Source organism: Natator depressus, chromosome 3 (assembly GCF_965152275.1).
Source record: "Natator depressus isolate rNatDep1 chromosome 3, rNatDep2.hap1, whole genome shotgun sequence".
Taxonomy (NCBI): Eukaryota; Metazoa; Chordata; order Testudines; family Cheloniidae; genus Natator; species Natator depressus.
Window position 1 is genome coordinate 49,827,608 of NC_134236.1, and position 17,234 is coordinate 49,844,841.

General features: G+C 41.5%; 1 protein-coding gene across 4 annotated transcripts in view; it reads left to right on the forward strand.

Moving 5' to 3' along the window:
- PRIM2 (DNA primase subunit 2) overlaps positions 1-17,234 on the forward strand; it is a 297,206-nt gene that overhangs the window by 188,548 nt on the left and 91,424 nt on the right. For all 4 annotated transcript variants that reach the window (XM_074947892.1, XM_074947891.1, XM_074947893.1 and 1 more), the window contains one exon: positions 3,660-3,845. In XM_074947892.1, coding sequence (XP_074803993.1) covers positions 3,660-3,845 — 186 coding nt within the window. The remainder of the gene's footprint in view (positions 1-3,659; positions 3,846-17,234) is intronic.

A 17,234-nucleotide genomic window follows, 5' to 3' on the forward strand; every position in this document is an offset into this window, starting at 1 on the left:
TCTTTAGTCTGCATAGTTTCCCTGTTTTGGGGGATTTTTTAAAAATATGGATCTATGAAAGTTTATTGTAAAACCTCAATAATTGGCAGAGGGAATCGGGAACAAATGGGGGCAAGTGGCAGGAAATTTTGAATTTTGCCTAAATGCTACATTAGACGAATGAATCTTAGGTAGAGAGATTCAGCATTAGAATTAAATGCACCTCCAAAACCAAGATTATTGACATCCCCGCTTTTCATCCAACCAATTTGAAACATCTGGGTATGAAGACTGCAATATATCACCTATTTCAAATTGGGTAATTGATCTCCCACAGAACAAGAAGGCTTAGATTTCTACTCCGTTCTCTTCTCAGTGCCCTAGGATTTCAAAGACAAGGAAAGCTCTATCAGAGGTCTTTGAACAGATTCCTCCAGAAGCCATGGTTCAGGATGGAAATCCTAAATTCCACCATAGCAGCAATTCCAAAGGAAACTTTTCTGTCATTAATTTATCTGTAGAACACTTATCTACACATTGTTCTATGTACCTCCTGGAGAAGATACCAGATTCACATACAAAAGATGATGTTACCAGTATGCTGCTTTTATTTTTTGAACTGCCTGCCTCTCTAAGGATATTAACTAAAGTGCTAGTAAACATTGTATTTTCCTCTGGTAGAAAAGGATTCACACATACCCATTCCAAAACAACCTGCTCATTGGAGCACTGCTCCTGGAAATGGCCCACAAAACAGCTATCACTTAGCCCAGATTCCGTTCTGGAATAACATGGATTGGACAACTCCACTAAGATCTAAGTGATGTCATGGAGCTGATATTACTTCTGGGAGTTAGAGATATCAGCCTTCACAGAAATTTTGTTCCTATCAGAGGGCAGGATTCAGAAGCTGGTGGCCAAAGGGCACAATGCCATCCATTCTTCAGTGAATCTATCTTGGCTTTGATATCTTGAAGCAGAATGAAGGTCTCTTCACCAACATACTGTTGTCAGTGAGATTCCACATGTCTTCTCCAGAAGTTTCTTATTTTCTTGAGTCCACATAACCTATTATGCCTGTTCTCTTTTGTCCCATTGCCAAGAGGTACTCAAAAGGCCAAAGTATGTTAGAATCAGAGCAGGTTTGTGGAGAAAATCTATGCCAGCTTGAAGAGCAGGGAATTTCAACAATTTCACCCTAGCCTAATGAAAGAGCAGAACTTCAACACAAAATTAGTTGGCTCAGAGCAATTAAGCCCTAAGAAAGATAAATCCAGTCCTGATCAGCCAAGATATACCAGTGACATCTTAAAGCACTTCCGCAATGGCTTATATCAGCAAAGAAGGAGACACTAGATTCCCATTCTGGCTATGCGCATCTAATTTTCTTTGTTCCTGAGTGAAAAGGAAGAAAAACAAATCTGTTTTCTCAAGCACAGGATGCAAAGAGGAAATAAACATCGTAGCAGCTGGTGAAGAGAACAAAGGATAATCCAGGAGAATGGAGTCTACAGCCCAAGGTGTTTGAATGGAGAGTTGGGTCCTGAGTTGCACACCTATCAAGGGACCTTTTTGCATTCAGAACTCTGAAGAGAAACCAAAGTCTTATTCCAGAGTAATAATAGGCTGTACTTCTCAAATCCACATCAATGAGGAAAACTCGCTCCCGGGAAATAAATCTTGTATTAAATGCCTTCCCTAAGCATTTCTTTGATCCCTTGTCACAAGTGCCCGTAGAATTTCTGTCTTGCAGCAGTACTGCACCACTCATGAAGGGAAAATTGTGCTAAGCGTTAACACAACCTTTATTCCCAAGATAAACCTTGTTAGAAGAAATTATTTTGTTTCCACTCTTTTTGCCCACCTGCAAAAACCTCCAACTCTGGCGTACTCTTGATGTAAGAAGTACTATACAAATCAACACTGAATGCAGTATCCACTTAAGGAAAGCTCTAGCTCTGTTGGTCTAAAAACCTCAAAATAAATTAAAAATCAAAAAACCACCCTACATCTGCTGCTAAGGCTTCAGTTACTAAAGTCGTTTCAGAAGCTTTCAGAGAGACACAGTTTTTTTCCCCCTTGAACTGTTGTGCTCTTTCATTCAGAGCCGTGGAAGTTTCATGACCTGAAGAATTATACTAACATACAAAGAAAGATGTAGGGTGGCCATCTGGTCATGTTTTTGCACACGTTTACTATGTTTTACAAGTTAAATGTGCAGATCATCTCAGTCTTTGTCATGGGAGGAAGGGATTTACATTCTATGCTCACCCGGTAACTGATCTGTTTATTTAAAAAGATCTCTCTGACCCCTCTTCTGGTGACACAGTGCTATTGAACATCCCATTATGATGGATCTGTGGACATACAAAGTAGAATCAGAACATTTTTTATCTTACCTGAAAATTTTCTTTCTTCTAGCAGGAAAGTCCCTAGATCCAACCCACCTGTCACAAGGTCATAGTTCTGGGGAATGCTGGACAATGTTGGCACAAGAACAAATGGGTGTAAACTATCCATGAATAAATTCAATCTGGAAATTAGAAGAAGGGTTCTAACCATCAGAGGATTGAGGTTCTAAAAGAGCCTCCCAATAGAAGTTGTGGGGGAAAATTTAATTAGTTTTAAGAGAGAGCTCGACACATTTGTGAGTGGGATTGTATGGTGGGTTTTTGATGGTGGGAGGCAGAAGGGTGCCTTCTGGTTTATGTCTAATGTTCTTGTAATCTCATGCTTCAGGGCTTCAGCTGGCCACTTGCAATGATCAGGGAAGGATTCTGTGTGTAGTTTTTTGTTGTTTTCCTTTGAAGAATCAGAGATTACCACAGTGGGAGATGGGATACTGGGCAGGGAGGGCCAGTGCTTTAGGTGGTACTGAGCATTCTCTCTCTCTCTCTCTCTCTCTCTCAGATGCTTTGCTGGCTTATTCTTGCTCACATGCTCAGGGTCTAACTGATCCCTATGTGTGGTGTCGGGAAGGAATTTTACCCCGAGTCAGATTGGCAGTGATCATGGATTTTTTTTTTTGTCTTCCTCTGTAGCATGGGATGCATGTCGCATGCTGGAAATACGTGGATATATCACATGTAATGAATTCTCTACCATTGCAGGGCCCTCATGCATTGGAGCACCTGTTATCTGTCTGTGGCACATAGTAGTTTAGTTTCCTTGTAATACTTGTAATACTACTTTGCTCTAATTTCAGTTATTGGGTTTACTGTGCTGGTGCTGAGTGATGGTAGCTTATGTTAACAGGAGGTCAGATTAGATGATGTGGTGCTCTCTTTTGGCCTTGGATTCTGTGGCTCTTTGATGTTTAAACTGTCACACACACCTTCATTTTCTTTGGGGTACAATCCTCCAAGGAGCTACAAGCAGGCGTAAGACCCATTGTAATGGTTCTACAGGGGGTTTTTTGCTGTAAGAAAGAAAATTATCAAATACACTTTTGTTACTTAGTAGCTTTCCACTTGTGTTACTCTATTTTATGGTTTTGTCCTTGGAAGACTTATTAAATTTAAAGGGTCAAGGACATATTTGAATTATCTGCAGTCCAGTGCATTTTATTTCCCCCAGCCATTGGCCTGTCTAAGTGGAGTTAATTAGTAATCCCAATAAGCATATATCCTATCAATTAATGGGCCAGTCTGTTTTACACACACATTTTCTTATTCTTGCAGCTTTCTGTTAAATCATTTCCTCTTTGCATGAGACAGTTGAACAAAGCCCTGCGTGATAACCACCATCTCCGTCATGGAGGCCGTATGCAATATGGATTGTTCTTAAAGGGCATTGGCTTAACACTGGAACAAGCTTTGCAATTCTGGAAGTCTGAATTTATTAAAGGAAAAGTGGATGCAGACAAGGTAAGTTTTAAAAACAAGGCTAAATATCAAAGTGCAAGGATTTCTTAATATACTCTATTCTTCATACCACACTTCATAATTAACTGGAAACTATTTTACTAAACATTAGTGTAAAAATTAGGATAATGCACCTTTCTAAGTACTTTTCTCCTTTTGGGTATAATTTTGCTTTTTAACAAAATGTTATTTTTGTTTGTCTCACCCACTGCAATGAGGCATGGGAAAAGAGGCAATTCCAAGGAAAGCCATGTTCTAAACCAAACAGAGTTCTGTAGATTAGAACTGGCACGTTGTATTGCACCACTAAGCAGCTGAAAAGCCAACGCAGTTCAGGAACTGAAAAGGCAGGAAAGTTGCCATATTTTGTACTAGCTGAAACTTCGTAATAGTCATTATTATTATTTGTATTATCATAATGCCTAAGAGTCTTAGTCATAGACCAAGACCCCCTTGTGCTAGATGTCATAGAAAAAGATGGCCACTGCCCCCAAGAGTTTACAATCTAAGTATAAGATAAGAAGCAATACGTGTATATAGACAGATGTGGGGAGTAAAGGAAACAATGAGACAGTTTTGGTCAGAATGATAGGCAGAGGCACCAGGAGCCTAACTATTGTTAAGTGTTTTCTAGGTGTCATAGGAAAGAGAGTTTTAAGTAGAATAACGTGTTAGTTTTGTGGATATTTACAGAAAGCTTCTCCCATGAGTGAGGGGCAACATGGGAGAAATTATGAAGGAATGCTTTTTTGAAAACTTAGTAAGTGGGTGATGGAGGCTGGCATCATGAGCCTATCAGTGGGAGCTGACATTCTGATAGTGAATAAGAAATAAGTAGGATGGGGTAGAGCCTTATAAGTTAAGAAAGATTGTGTAAATATCATGCAATAGAGAAGGAGGAGCCAGTGAAAGACAAGAACATAAGAATGACCACTGTGGGTCAGACCAATGGTCCATCTAGCACAGTATCCTGTCTTTTGACAGTGGTCAATGCTAGGTGCTTCAGAGGGATTGACTAGAACAGGCAATCATCAAGTGATCCATCCCCTGTCATCCACTCCCAGCTTCTGGCAAACAGAGGCCAGGGACACCCAGAGCATGGAGTTGCATCCCTGATGATCTTAGCTAATAGCCATTGATGGACCTATCCCTCATGAACTTATCTAATTCTTTTTTGAACCCCATTATAGTTTTGGCCTTCACAACATCCCCTGGCAACAAGTTCCACAGGTTGACTTTGCATAGTGTGAAGAAGTATTTCCTTTTGTTTGTTTTAAATATGCTGCCTATTAATTTTATTGGTTCTTGTGTAATGTGAAGGATTAAATACCACTTCCTTATCCACTTTCTACACTTAATTCACAATGTTACAGTCTTCTCTCATATCCCCTCTTAATCATCTCTTTTCCAAGTTGAAAAGATCCAGTCCTTTTAATCTCTCTTCATATGGAAGCTGTTCCATTCCCCTAATTGTTTTTGTTGCTCTTCTCTGTACCTTTTCCATTTCTAATGTATCTTTTTTGAAATGGGGTGACCAGAACTGCACACAGTATTCCAGATGTGGGCGTATCATGGATTTATATAGTGGCATTATGATATTTTCAGTTTTTTTCATCTCTCCCTTTCTTAATGCTTCCTAAGATTCTATAGCTTTGACTGCTGCTGTACGTTGAGTAGGTATTTCAGACAATTATCCACTGTGATTCCAAGATCTTTCTTAAGTGGTAACAAATAAGTTAGACCCCATCATTTTGTATGTTTAGGATTATGTTTTCCAATGTGCATTACTTTGCATTTATCAACATTCAGTTTCATCTGCCATTTTGTTGTCCAGTCACTCAGTTTCGTGAGATCCCTTTGTAACTCTTCCCAGTCTGATTTGGACTTAACTATTTTGAGTAGTTTTGTTTCATATGCAGATTTTGCCACCTCACTGTTTACTCCTTTTTCCAGATTATTTATTAATACGTTGAATATTACTGGTTCCAGTACAGACTCCTTGGGGACATCACTATTTACCTCTCTCCATTTTGAAAACTGACCATTTATTCCTACCCTTTGTTTCCTATCTTTTAACTAGTTACTGATCCATGAGAAGACTTTTCCTCTTATCCGTGACAGCTTACTTTGCTTAAGAGCCTTTGGAGAGGGAACCTGTCAAAGACTTTCTGAAAATCTAAGTACACTATACCCACTGGATCACTCTTGTCCACGTGCTCCACACCAAAAGTAAAAGGAGCAGGGTGGAATGATTCCCTCTCCAGTACCTTCTTACTGGCACATGGCCTGAGTCAGAATCCTCTAGTTTCCAGAGCTGATCCTTCTGTTCTCCTGCAAATATTCAACCTATATTATTCTCAGTTTTTTATTGTTTGTTAGTCCTTTTTAGTTTCCCGGTTAGTGTTAGAATCTCCACCCCAGGGGATTTCTGTAGACACTTATGAAATGAACAACCGTTAGGGATTTTTATGTGTAGTTTTGCAAAATCTTTGACGTTTCAAATTAAGTTGCAGATTGTGAGTACATTGAAAAACGATTCTACCTTTTATCTGAAAATAAAGGATGACAAATGCATTTGTAGTCTCTAATGGAAAAGGAAATCATTGAAGGAAAAGAGAAAAAAATCACTTTTTCTATTCAAGGCCTGGAAAAAAAAATGGATCATGTCATCTGATCTCCTCCCTTCCTTGTCACTGAACTATGGCAGGGCAGTCAGAGAGGACACAGTAACTTGCATGACTAGGGTGAAGCTCAAGTACCAGAGAGGGGTTAAAACCAAAAATCTCCTGGTGCTGTCATGTCCAAGCCACCAAAGCTAATGGCTTTCCTCAGCAAGATGCTGAACTTAAAGAATCATGAAGATGGAATTTCTTCAGGCATATTTCCCTGGAAAATATGTATAAGAACATCACTTTGTCATCTTTTAATTTCTACCTGAAAGATCTTGAGCAGGATCCACCCACACCAATAGCACTAACACTATTTAAAAGCTGGTTATGGTTCGAAAGAATTTAATGTTTTTGCATAACAGCTTTTAACATTGCTAACACCTAAACTGTAATTTTACACATTGTATCAAACTTCTCAGATATCAAGCTGGATAAGCAGAGGGTGTTTTAGCTAGTCAAGAAGAGCTCTGCTTTTCACATGCCCACCTTTAATTTTAATTACATCATTTGCTCAATAATTAGAAATAGTCTTGGCCACAGGAACCTTAAAGGTGTTGAAAAATGTCACATTTTAAATTGCTAATAGCTTAGCTTTTGTTTCCTCAGACCTGTAGTCCTAGAGGAAGAGTCTTCATTTGTGTAATGACTAAACTTGATCCATCAGATCACGACAGTGTCATATGTTTATCAGTTTGCTACTGGATGCATTCTAAATTCCTTTGCCTTAAAATGTCCCCATACCTTTAAGGAAGGAGCCAATGTAAAACAGAGATGCAAAGCGTCATCTAAAATGGGCATGTGTGATTTCAGAAGGCAAATGTTGAATTGTAAAAGATACCTAGTATACATAGCTATGGATACCAATGAAATGCATAATATGAGTGGACTCTTTGCTATAGTTTAGGTCTTCAACATACAAGTAGGATCCGCACTTGGAACATTACAACAGGCAGAGATTTATTTGGTACAATTTCACAGTCTTGTTATAATCTTTGTCAAAAGAAAGAAATAAAGTTGTAATTTTCAGCTCTTGATTAAAATCTTTCTCAGTGGAAAATAGTGCCATGGTATTACACTCATGTATTCTTGGGATAACAGGAATGTAATGTCCCATTTTGACGTTTCAGAATGCTGTTTTGATTTGCTTGTCATTACGCTTCTTCCAGAGTTGCAGTCGTATTAACCCATGGAAAGAGAATGGAATGGGAGGCAGTTAAGATACAGAATACTGAGGAAGATCAAAGTAGTGTGACACGCTTGTGTAGTTCAAAGAACATAGCATATATTAATAGTATTGATATTTCATCATTGTTGCATCAGAGTCTAACAAGAATGCTGAAGTGGTACATATTTAATCATCATGACAATTCAAATACTGTAATCTACATATCTTCAGATTTTGTATCTGTCTGAAGGGGTAGCTATTGCAATCTGAAAGGCTACATATTTCCAGTGTCTTTAGAAATATTTTAGAACAGGAGGAATGAAAGCATTGTATCACAATCCCCAAAATAGACATTTCAGTAAAAGTTATAGTGTATATGAGTGAGGATCCGATTCTACCAGCTTTACAAAACGTCATAGAGTCTTAGGCCGGTCTACGCTAGAAAATTAGGTCTGTTTAACTACATCAATCCGGGGTCTGAAAAATCCACACATTGTTAAGTTGAACTAAGTCCCCAGGTAGACAGACCTAGCTATCGCCTCTTGGGGAGGTAGATTACTTATGCTGATGGTAGAATCCCTTCCAGCCGTGTAGGTAGTGTCTACATGGAAGTGCTACAGCAACCAGCTGCAGTGGCCCAGCTGACCTGCTGTTGTATTTTAAGTGTAGAGAAACCCTTAGATTCCTAGATTTTAAGACCAGAAGTGACCATTAATTATCATCTCGTCTGACCTCCTGCATAACATAAACTAAAGGACTTCTTGATAATTTCTGCATCATGCCCATAACTTGTATTTGAGCTATCGCATATCTTTTAGAAATTTTGACTTACAGCCTGCAAGTGATGGAGAGTTTGAATTGTTAATGTTTAGTAGCCATTCTGGTGCCTTATTTCTAGTCTGAATTTGTCTAGCTTCAGCTTCTCACCATTGGTTCTCATTATGCCCTTTTCAGTTGGATTACAGAGCTGTCTACTATCACAAATCTCTTCCACGTGTAGGTACTTCCAGACTGTGATCAAGCTGTTGGCTTTCTCTTGGATAAACTAAAAAGGCTTAGCTTAGTCTCTCACTATAAGGCATGTTTTCCAGACCTTTAATCATTCTTGTAGCTCTTTTCTGAAGCCTCTCCAATTTTTCTACATCCTGTTTGAATTGTGGGCACCAGAACTGGAGATTGTATTCTGTAATGGTTTTACTAATGCTATATAGGGAATACCATCTCCTTATTCCTACTTGATATTCCCGTTTACACTTCCAGGAATTACATTTGCCCTCTTAGCTACAGTATTGCATAAGAACGGCCATACTGGTCAGACCAAAGGCGGGCTAGCTCAGTATCCTGTCTTCTGACAGTGGCCAATGCCAGGTGCTTCAGAGGGAATGAGCAGAACAGGTAATCATCAATCCATCAATCCATCCCTTGTATCCCATTCCTAGCTTCTGGCAAACAGAGACTAGGGACACCATCCCTGCCCATCCTGGCTAACAGCCATTGGTGGACCTATCCTCCATGAACCTATCTAGTTCTTTTTTGAACCCTGTTATAGTCTTGCCCTTCACAACATCCTCTGTCAAAGAGTTCCACAGGTTGACTGTGTGTTGTGTGAAGAAATACTTCCTTTTGTTTGTTTTAAACCTGCTGCTTATTAATTTCATTTGGTGACCCCTAGTTCTTGCATTATGAGGAGTAAATGACACTTCCTTATTTACTTATTTCCACACCCGTCATGATTTTGTATTTGCCTCTATCATATTCTCTATCATACTTGCCCAATTTGCCTCTATCATATTTTCCCCAGTCATCTCTTTTCCACCCTGAAAAGTCCCAATCTGATTAATCTCTCCTCATACGGAAGTTTTTCCATACCCCTAATAATTTTCGTTGCCCATTTCTGAACCTCTTCCAATTCTAATGTATCTTTTTTGAGATGGGGCGACCACATGTGCACGCAGTATTCAAGATGTGGGCATACTGTGGATTTTTATAGAGGCAATATGACATTATCTGTCTTCTTATCTCTCTTTCCTTATGATTCCCAATATTCTGTTAGCTTTTTTCAACCACTGCTGCACATTGAGTGGATGTTTGCAGAGAACTAGCCACAATGACTCCAAGATTTCTTTCTTGAGTGTTAACAGCTAATTTAGACCCCATCGTTTTATATGGATAGTTGGGATTATGTTTTCCACTGTGCATTACTTTGCATTTATCAACATTGGAATTTCATCTGCCATTTTGTTGCCCAGTCACCCAGTTTTGTGAGATCCCTTGTAACTCTTCGTAGTCTGCTTGGACTTCACTATCTTGAGTAGTTTTGTTTCATCTGCAAATTTAGTCACCTCACTGTTTACCACTTTTTCCAGATCATTTATTAGTATTTTGAAAAGCACTGTTCCCTGTACAGATAGTTGTAGGATCCTGCTATTTATCTCGCTCTGCTGTAAAAACTGACCTTTATTCCTACCCTTTGTTTCCTAACTTTTATATGAGAGGACCTTCCATCCTATCCTATGACTGCCTACTTTGCTTAAGAACCTTTGGTGTGGGACCTTGTTAAAGGATTTCTGAAAGTCCAAGTACACTGTCTCCATTGGATCACCCTTGTCCACATGTTTGTTGACCCATTCAAAGAATTCTAATAGATTGGTGAGGCATGATTTACAAAAGCCATATTGTCTTACCCAGAAATTGTGTTCATCTATGTGTCTGATAATTCTCTTTGTTGCTCTAGTTTCAACCAATTTGCCTGCTACTGAAGTTAGGCTTACTAGTCTGTAATTGCCAGGATTGCCTCTAGAGCCTTTCTAAAAAAATTGGTGTCACATTAGATATCCTCCAGTCATCTGATATAGAAGCTGATTTAAATGATACACTACATACCCCAGTTAGTAGTTTTTGCAACTTTATATTTGAGTTCCTTCTGAACACTTGGATCAATGTCATCTGGTCTTGGTGACTTAATACTGTTTAATTTATCAATTTGTTCCAAAACCACCTCTGTTAACACCTCTATTTAGAGAGATACAAAAGGAGGGGTGACACCTGTCAAAGCAATGGGCTAGGAAAATGATCTTTTCATCAGCATTCTGAAAGTCTGAGAGTCTATAAGGATATGAGTGGGCCAAGATTGCATTTGTCCAGGCCAGAGAAAAGGATATTGCAGTAAATGAGATGTGAGATGATGAAAGCCTGGGAAAGAGTTCAGCTGTGTGGATGGATAAGAAAGGCCATATCTTAGATATGTTATGCAGAAAGAATTTGAAAGATTAGGATATAGCCTGGATGTGAGGTTTGAGGGTGAAGTCCGAATTGAAGATGGTGCCCAAGTTACAGGCCTGAGTGACAAGCAGGGTGGTGATGGTGTCCTCTGTGATCCTTTTTAAGGGCTCATCTACTCTTGAAAACTTACCAAATAACTATTCCTGAATAATTTTATTTAGTATTAACCTGTGTGGACACTCGTATTCTGGAATAAGTTTTTCATTTTCTGATTTAGCTAATCCCCTCTGGAAGTATATTAAGTTATACTGAAAAAAGGCACTCTTGTTCTAGAATAAAAGCATCCACCCAGTGACTTATACTAAAATAACTATTTTGGAATAGTTATATTGGTAAATTTCCAAGCATAATAAAGCTCTAAGGGTGATTCTTGATAGAACACATTGTTAATAGACCACCTGGAAATGGCAATGGCTTGGATGATTGTAGGAACTCCAGTATCATCAAGGAAATTCCACAACATGTTAGCTAACTGCAAATGAAAATATAGTCTGTATCATCAATGCAGTCTTTGAATCCAAAAACAGTTGGGGCTCCAAATACTTAAAATCATGAAAAAAATAAAGCAAACAGTCACAACCCTTGCCAGTTCTTGTCACTTCCCCCTTGCCAGCATCATATGTCTTTTCTGGACTGAGTCTTAGCTAGGTCATTCTCCATCTTTAATATATTTTAGCCAAGAACTGTGAAAAGAAGGAAATGTCACTGTCGAGACATGATGAAAGGGAAACAGAGCTAAGTTTTATATGCCCATTGTTATCATGGTGTCCCATAATTCTTAGTGATGATCTCCAGTGGCCTCATATAGATATCCTAAAGGAGTGGTGACCAAAAAGTGGAAAACTCTGGGAGCCATTTGAATCAGTTGCTAGAGGTGTTAATATGACTTAGGAACTTTCCTTTCACCAAAGAAAGGGTCAAATAAGGAATGTTATCTCCACACTGTTTCCAGTCCTGAAATCATATTGATGATTTCAGAAAGCCAGAAGAATCCTTACACATTTAATATAAAAATATAGGTAAACAATATTCTTACTAAAGATTTACTTTATATGATGGAGTATTGATTTACTGTTTTATTTTAGGTGGTGCAGATAGTGACACCTATAATTAAGGTTATCGGACACTTTACATTATAAGACCCTGTTTTCAGTTACTTATAATTTTGCAAAACTTAAACCATTCATGTTGAAATTTCTTATTTCAGGTGTTTGTCTCAGGCTGAATTTTTTCTCTGAAGTTACAGCTAAAATGTTCAAGCCATTTCCAAAAATAGATGAGAGAGAAAGTTTGTCCATGTTTTAAAAAAAAAATGAAATAAAAATCTTACAACTATTTTGTTGAGAAGCTGCAGAACCCCATGCTTTGCTGAGGGCATACCCTGGTGTTAGGGATACGTGTTTTGCGATCCCTATGAAAATTCTCCCAAATTTGGGCAAGTTTAATCCTCTGAAAAATCTGTTTGCCCATGCTCAGAAGAGAATCATAGAATCATAGAATATCAGGGTTGGAAGGGACCTCAGGAGGTCATCTAGTCCAACCCCCTGCTCAAAGCAGGACCAATCCCCAATCAAATCATCCCAGCCAAGGCTTTGTCAAGCCTGACCTTAAAAACTTCCAAGGAAGGAGATTCTACCACCTCCCTAGGTAACGCATTCCAGTGTTTCACCACCCTCCTAGTGAAAAAGTTTTTCCTAATATCCAACCTAAACCTCCCCCACTGCAACTTGAGACCATTACTCCTTGTCCTGTCCTCTTCTACCACTGAGAATAGTCTAGAACCATCCTCTCTGGAACCACCTCTCAGGTAGTTGAAAGCAGCTATCAAATCCCCCCTCATTCTTCTCTTCTGCAGACTAAACAATCCCAGTTCCCTCAGCCTCTCCTCATAAGTCATGTGTTCCAGACCCCCTAATCATTTTTGTTGCCCTTCGCTGGACTCTCTCCAATTTATCCACATCCTTCTTGTAGTGTGGGGCCCAAAACTGGACACAGTACTCCGGATGAGGACTCACCAATGTCGAATAGAGGGGAACGATCACGTCCCTCGATCTGCTCGCTATGCCCCTACTTATACATCCGAAAATGCCATTGGCCTTCTTGGCAACAAGAGCACACTGCTGACTCATATCCAGCTTCTCGTCCACTGTCACCCCTAGGTCCTTTTCCGCAGAACTGCTGCCTAGCCATTTGGTCCCTAGTCTGTAGCTGTGCATTGGGTTCTTCCGTCCTAAGTGCAGGACCCTGCACTTATCCTTATTGAACCGCATCAGGTTTCTTTTGGCCCAATCCTCCAATTTGTCTAGGTCCCTCTGTATCCTATCCCTGCCCTCCAGCGTATCTACCACTCCTCCCAGTTTAGTATCATCCGCAAATTTGCTGAGTGCAATCCACACCATCCTCCAGATCATTTATGAAGATATTGAACAAAACCGGCCCCAGGACCGACCCCTGGGGCACTCCACTTGACACCGGCTGCCAACTAGACATGGAGCCATTGATCACTACCCGTTGAGCCCGACAATCTAGCCAACTTTCTACCCACCTTATAGTGCATTCATCCAGCCCATACTTCTTTAACTTGCTGACAAGAATACTGTGGGAGACCGTGTCAAAAGCTTTGCTAAAGTCAAGAAACAATACATCCGCTGCTTTCCCTTCATCCACAGAATCAGTAATCTCATCATAGAAGGCTATTAGATTAGTCAGGCATGACCTACCCTTGGTGAATCCATGCTGACTGTTCCTGATCACTTTCCTCTCGTGTAAGTGCTTCAGGATTGATTCCTTGAGGACCTGCTCCATGATTTTTCCGGGGACTGAGGTGAGGCTGACCGGCCTGTAGTTCCCAGGATCCTCCTTCTTCTCTTTTTTAAAGATTGGCACTACATTAGCCTTTTTCCAGTCATCTGGGACTTCCCCCGTTCGCCACGAGTTTTCAAAGATAATGGCCAATGGCTCTGCAATCACATCCGCCAATTCCTTTAGCACTCTCGGATGCAACTCGTCCGGCCCCATAGACTTGTGCTCGTCCAGCTTTTCTAAATAGTCCCTAACCACCTCTTTCTCCACAGAGGGCTGGCCATCTACTCCCCATGTTGTTATGCCCAGCGCAGCAGTCTGGGAGCTGTTCTTGTTAGTGAAGACAGAGGCAAAAAAAGCATTGAGCACATTAGCTTTTTCCACATCCTCTGTCACTAGGTTGCCTCCCTCATTCAGTAAGGGGCCCACACTTTCCTTGGCTTTCTTCTTGTTGCCAACATACCTGAAGAAACCCTTCTTGTTACTCTTGACATCTCTTGCTAGCTGCAGTTCCAGGTGCGATTTGGTCCTCCTGATTTCATTCCTACATTCCCGAGCAATATTTTTATACTCTTCCGTGGTCATTTGTCCAACCTTCCACTTCTTGTAGCTTCTTTTTTATGTTTAAGATCCGCTAGGATTTCACCGTTAAGCCAAGCTGGTCGCCTGCCATATTTACTATTCTTTCGACTCATCGGGATAGTTTGTCCCTGTAACCTCAACAGGGATTCCTTGAAATACAGCCAGCTCTCCTGGACTCCTTTCCCCTTCATGTTAGTCCCCCAGGGGATCCTACCCATCCGCTCCCTGAGGGAGTCGAAGTCTGCTTTCCTGAAGTCCAGGGTCCGTATCCTGCTGCTTACCTTTCTTCCCTGCGTCAGGATCCTGAACTCAACCAACTCATGGTCACTGCCTCCCAGATTCCCATCCACTTTTGCTTCCCCCACTAATGCTTCCCTGTTTGTGAGCAGCAGGTCAAGAAAAGCTCCCCCCCCTAGTTGGCTCGTCTAGCACTTGCACCAGGAAATTGTCCCCTACGCTTTCCAGAAACTTCCTGGATTGTCTATGCACCGCTGTATTGCTCTCCCAGCAAATATCAGGAAAATTTAAAGTCACCCATGAGAACCAGGGCGTGCGATCTAGTAGCTTCTGCGAGTTACCGGAAGAAAGCCTCATCCACCTCATCCCCCTGGTCCGGTGGTCTATAGCAGACTCCCACCACTACATCACTCTTGTTGCTCACACTTCTAACCTTAATCCATAGACACTCAGGTTTTTCTGCAGTTTCGTACCGGAGCTCTGAGCAGTCATACTGCTCCCTTACATACAGTGCTACTCCCCCACCTTTTCTGCCCTGCCTGTCCTTCCTGAACAGTTTATAACCATCCATGACAGTACTCCAGTCATGTGAGTTATCCCACCAAGTCTCTGTTATTCCAATCACGTCATAATTCCTTGACATCACCAGGACCTCCAGTTCTCCCTGCTTGTTTCCAAGGCTTTGTGCATTTGTATATAAGCACTTGAGATAACCTGCTGATCGCCCCTCCTTCTCACTATGAGGCAGGAGCCCGCCCCTCACAGATGTTCCTGCCTGTGTTTCCTCCCACTATCCCGCTTTCCCACTTACCTCAGGGCTTTGGTCTCCTTCCCCCGATGAACCTAGTTTAAAGCCCTCCTCACTAGGTTAGCCAGCCTGCTCGCAAAGATGCTCTTCTCTCTCTTCGTAAGATGGAGCCCGTCTCTGCCCAGCACTCCTCCTTCATGGAACACCATCCCATGGTCAAAGAATCCAAAGCCTTCTCTCCGACACCACCTGTGTAGCCATTCGTTGACTTCCACGATCCGACGGTCCCTGCCCCGTCCTTTTCCTTCCACGGGGAGGATGGACGAGAACACCACTTGCGCCTCAAACTCCTTTATCCTTCTTCCCAGAGCCACGTAGTCCGCAGTGATCCGCTCAAGGTCATTCTTGGCAGTATGATTGGTGCCCACGTGGAGAAGCAGGAAGGGGCAGCGATCCGAGGGCTTGATGAGTCTCGGCAGTCTCTCCGTCACATCGCGAATCTTAGCCCCTGGCAAGCAGCAGACTTCTCGGTTTTCCCGGTCAGGGCGGCAGATAGATGACTCAGTCCCCCTGAGGAGAGAGTCCCCGACCACCACCACCCGCCTCCTTCTCTTGGGAGTGGTGGTCGTGGAACCCCCCATCTCAGGACAGTGCATCTCATGCCTTCCAACCAGCGGAGTCTCCTTCTGCTCCCTTCCCTCAAACGTATCATCTGGTCCACTCTCTGCATTAGTACCTGTGGAGAGAACATGAAAGCGGTTAGTTACCTGTGTCTGCGTTGCTGAAACCCGGACATCCCCCCTTCTTCTTCTGGAGGTCACATGTTGCCAAGCCTCTTCACTGGCCTCTTGGCTCCGCTGTGCAACCTGCTCTAAATTTTTAGAGCTTTGTGCCCGTAGAGATTGTTAGCATTTGGTTGCAAAATTTTCCAAAGATTCCATCTGAACTGAGCATGCTGCAGGGGCTGAACATGACTTTCTCTCTGATTGCTCCTGCCAGCTACAGGGAGCCAATGTGTATTGGACACGAGCAGGGAGACTACCTCTACCTCTCCTGCATTCTAAATACTCCAACTACAGATGCCCAGGCATTGTGGAAGAGAAAAAAGAAATTGCCTTACTCAGATACACAAGGGTAGAAGCTCGGAGAAAAGGAGATTAGGAGCACGAGCCAGGCTGGGGAGGGGCTGAGAGAAATTGGGCAGAAGGGGAGAGTGAGAAGCTGGGGGAGCGGAGGCAGAAAGGTATGTAACCACAAGAACACACTCCCCTTGGAAACTGGAGTAAAACTCAAGATTCCTCAGTCTCAGCATTTCTTTTCTGTCTAGCAAATAACTACTGGTAAATACCCACTGGTAAAGTGTCTTTCATCCATCCCTCTCTAGTGGCAGGTCAAAATGAAAGATTTCTACTGCTATCAGTTATTCTGTTAGCTCAAGTAATAGAGATCTGTGCTGTGGATCTAAAGATCGCAACTCTGCTGATGACCCATGTGGGAAATAATAACAGTATGAAATTTTTGTTTTTTCAATGTCAATTTTTAAAAAACTTAGGAAATTACATCCTAAAACACCTAAGTTAAAAGAACACCAAGGTTGCAAAGTCAACTGCTGAAAAATTAGGAAATGCCCGAATTGAGATTGCCTCTGCAACCTTAATTTGGTCCCTTCGTGGACAGGTGTTGTGATGCATGCATTTAATTAACTGATCACATGCTAGTTTTTCCCCACAGTATCCCTGCCATATTCAGTGCACAGGATGGTCAGGGCCCGGGGACTAAATTTGGGTTTAATGAGGTTGTCTAGAAGACCCCAGCCTCATTTGTTGCAGAAGTTGGAAGGCATGTGGTGAAAGAGGCAGGGAACTGCATGAAGGACGGTTTCGTGGATAGTGTTGAATGCAGCCCTG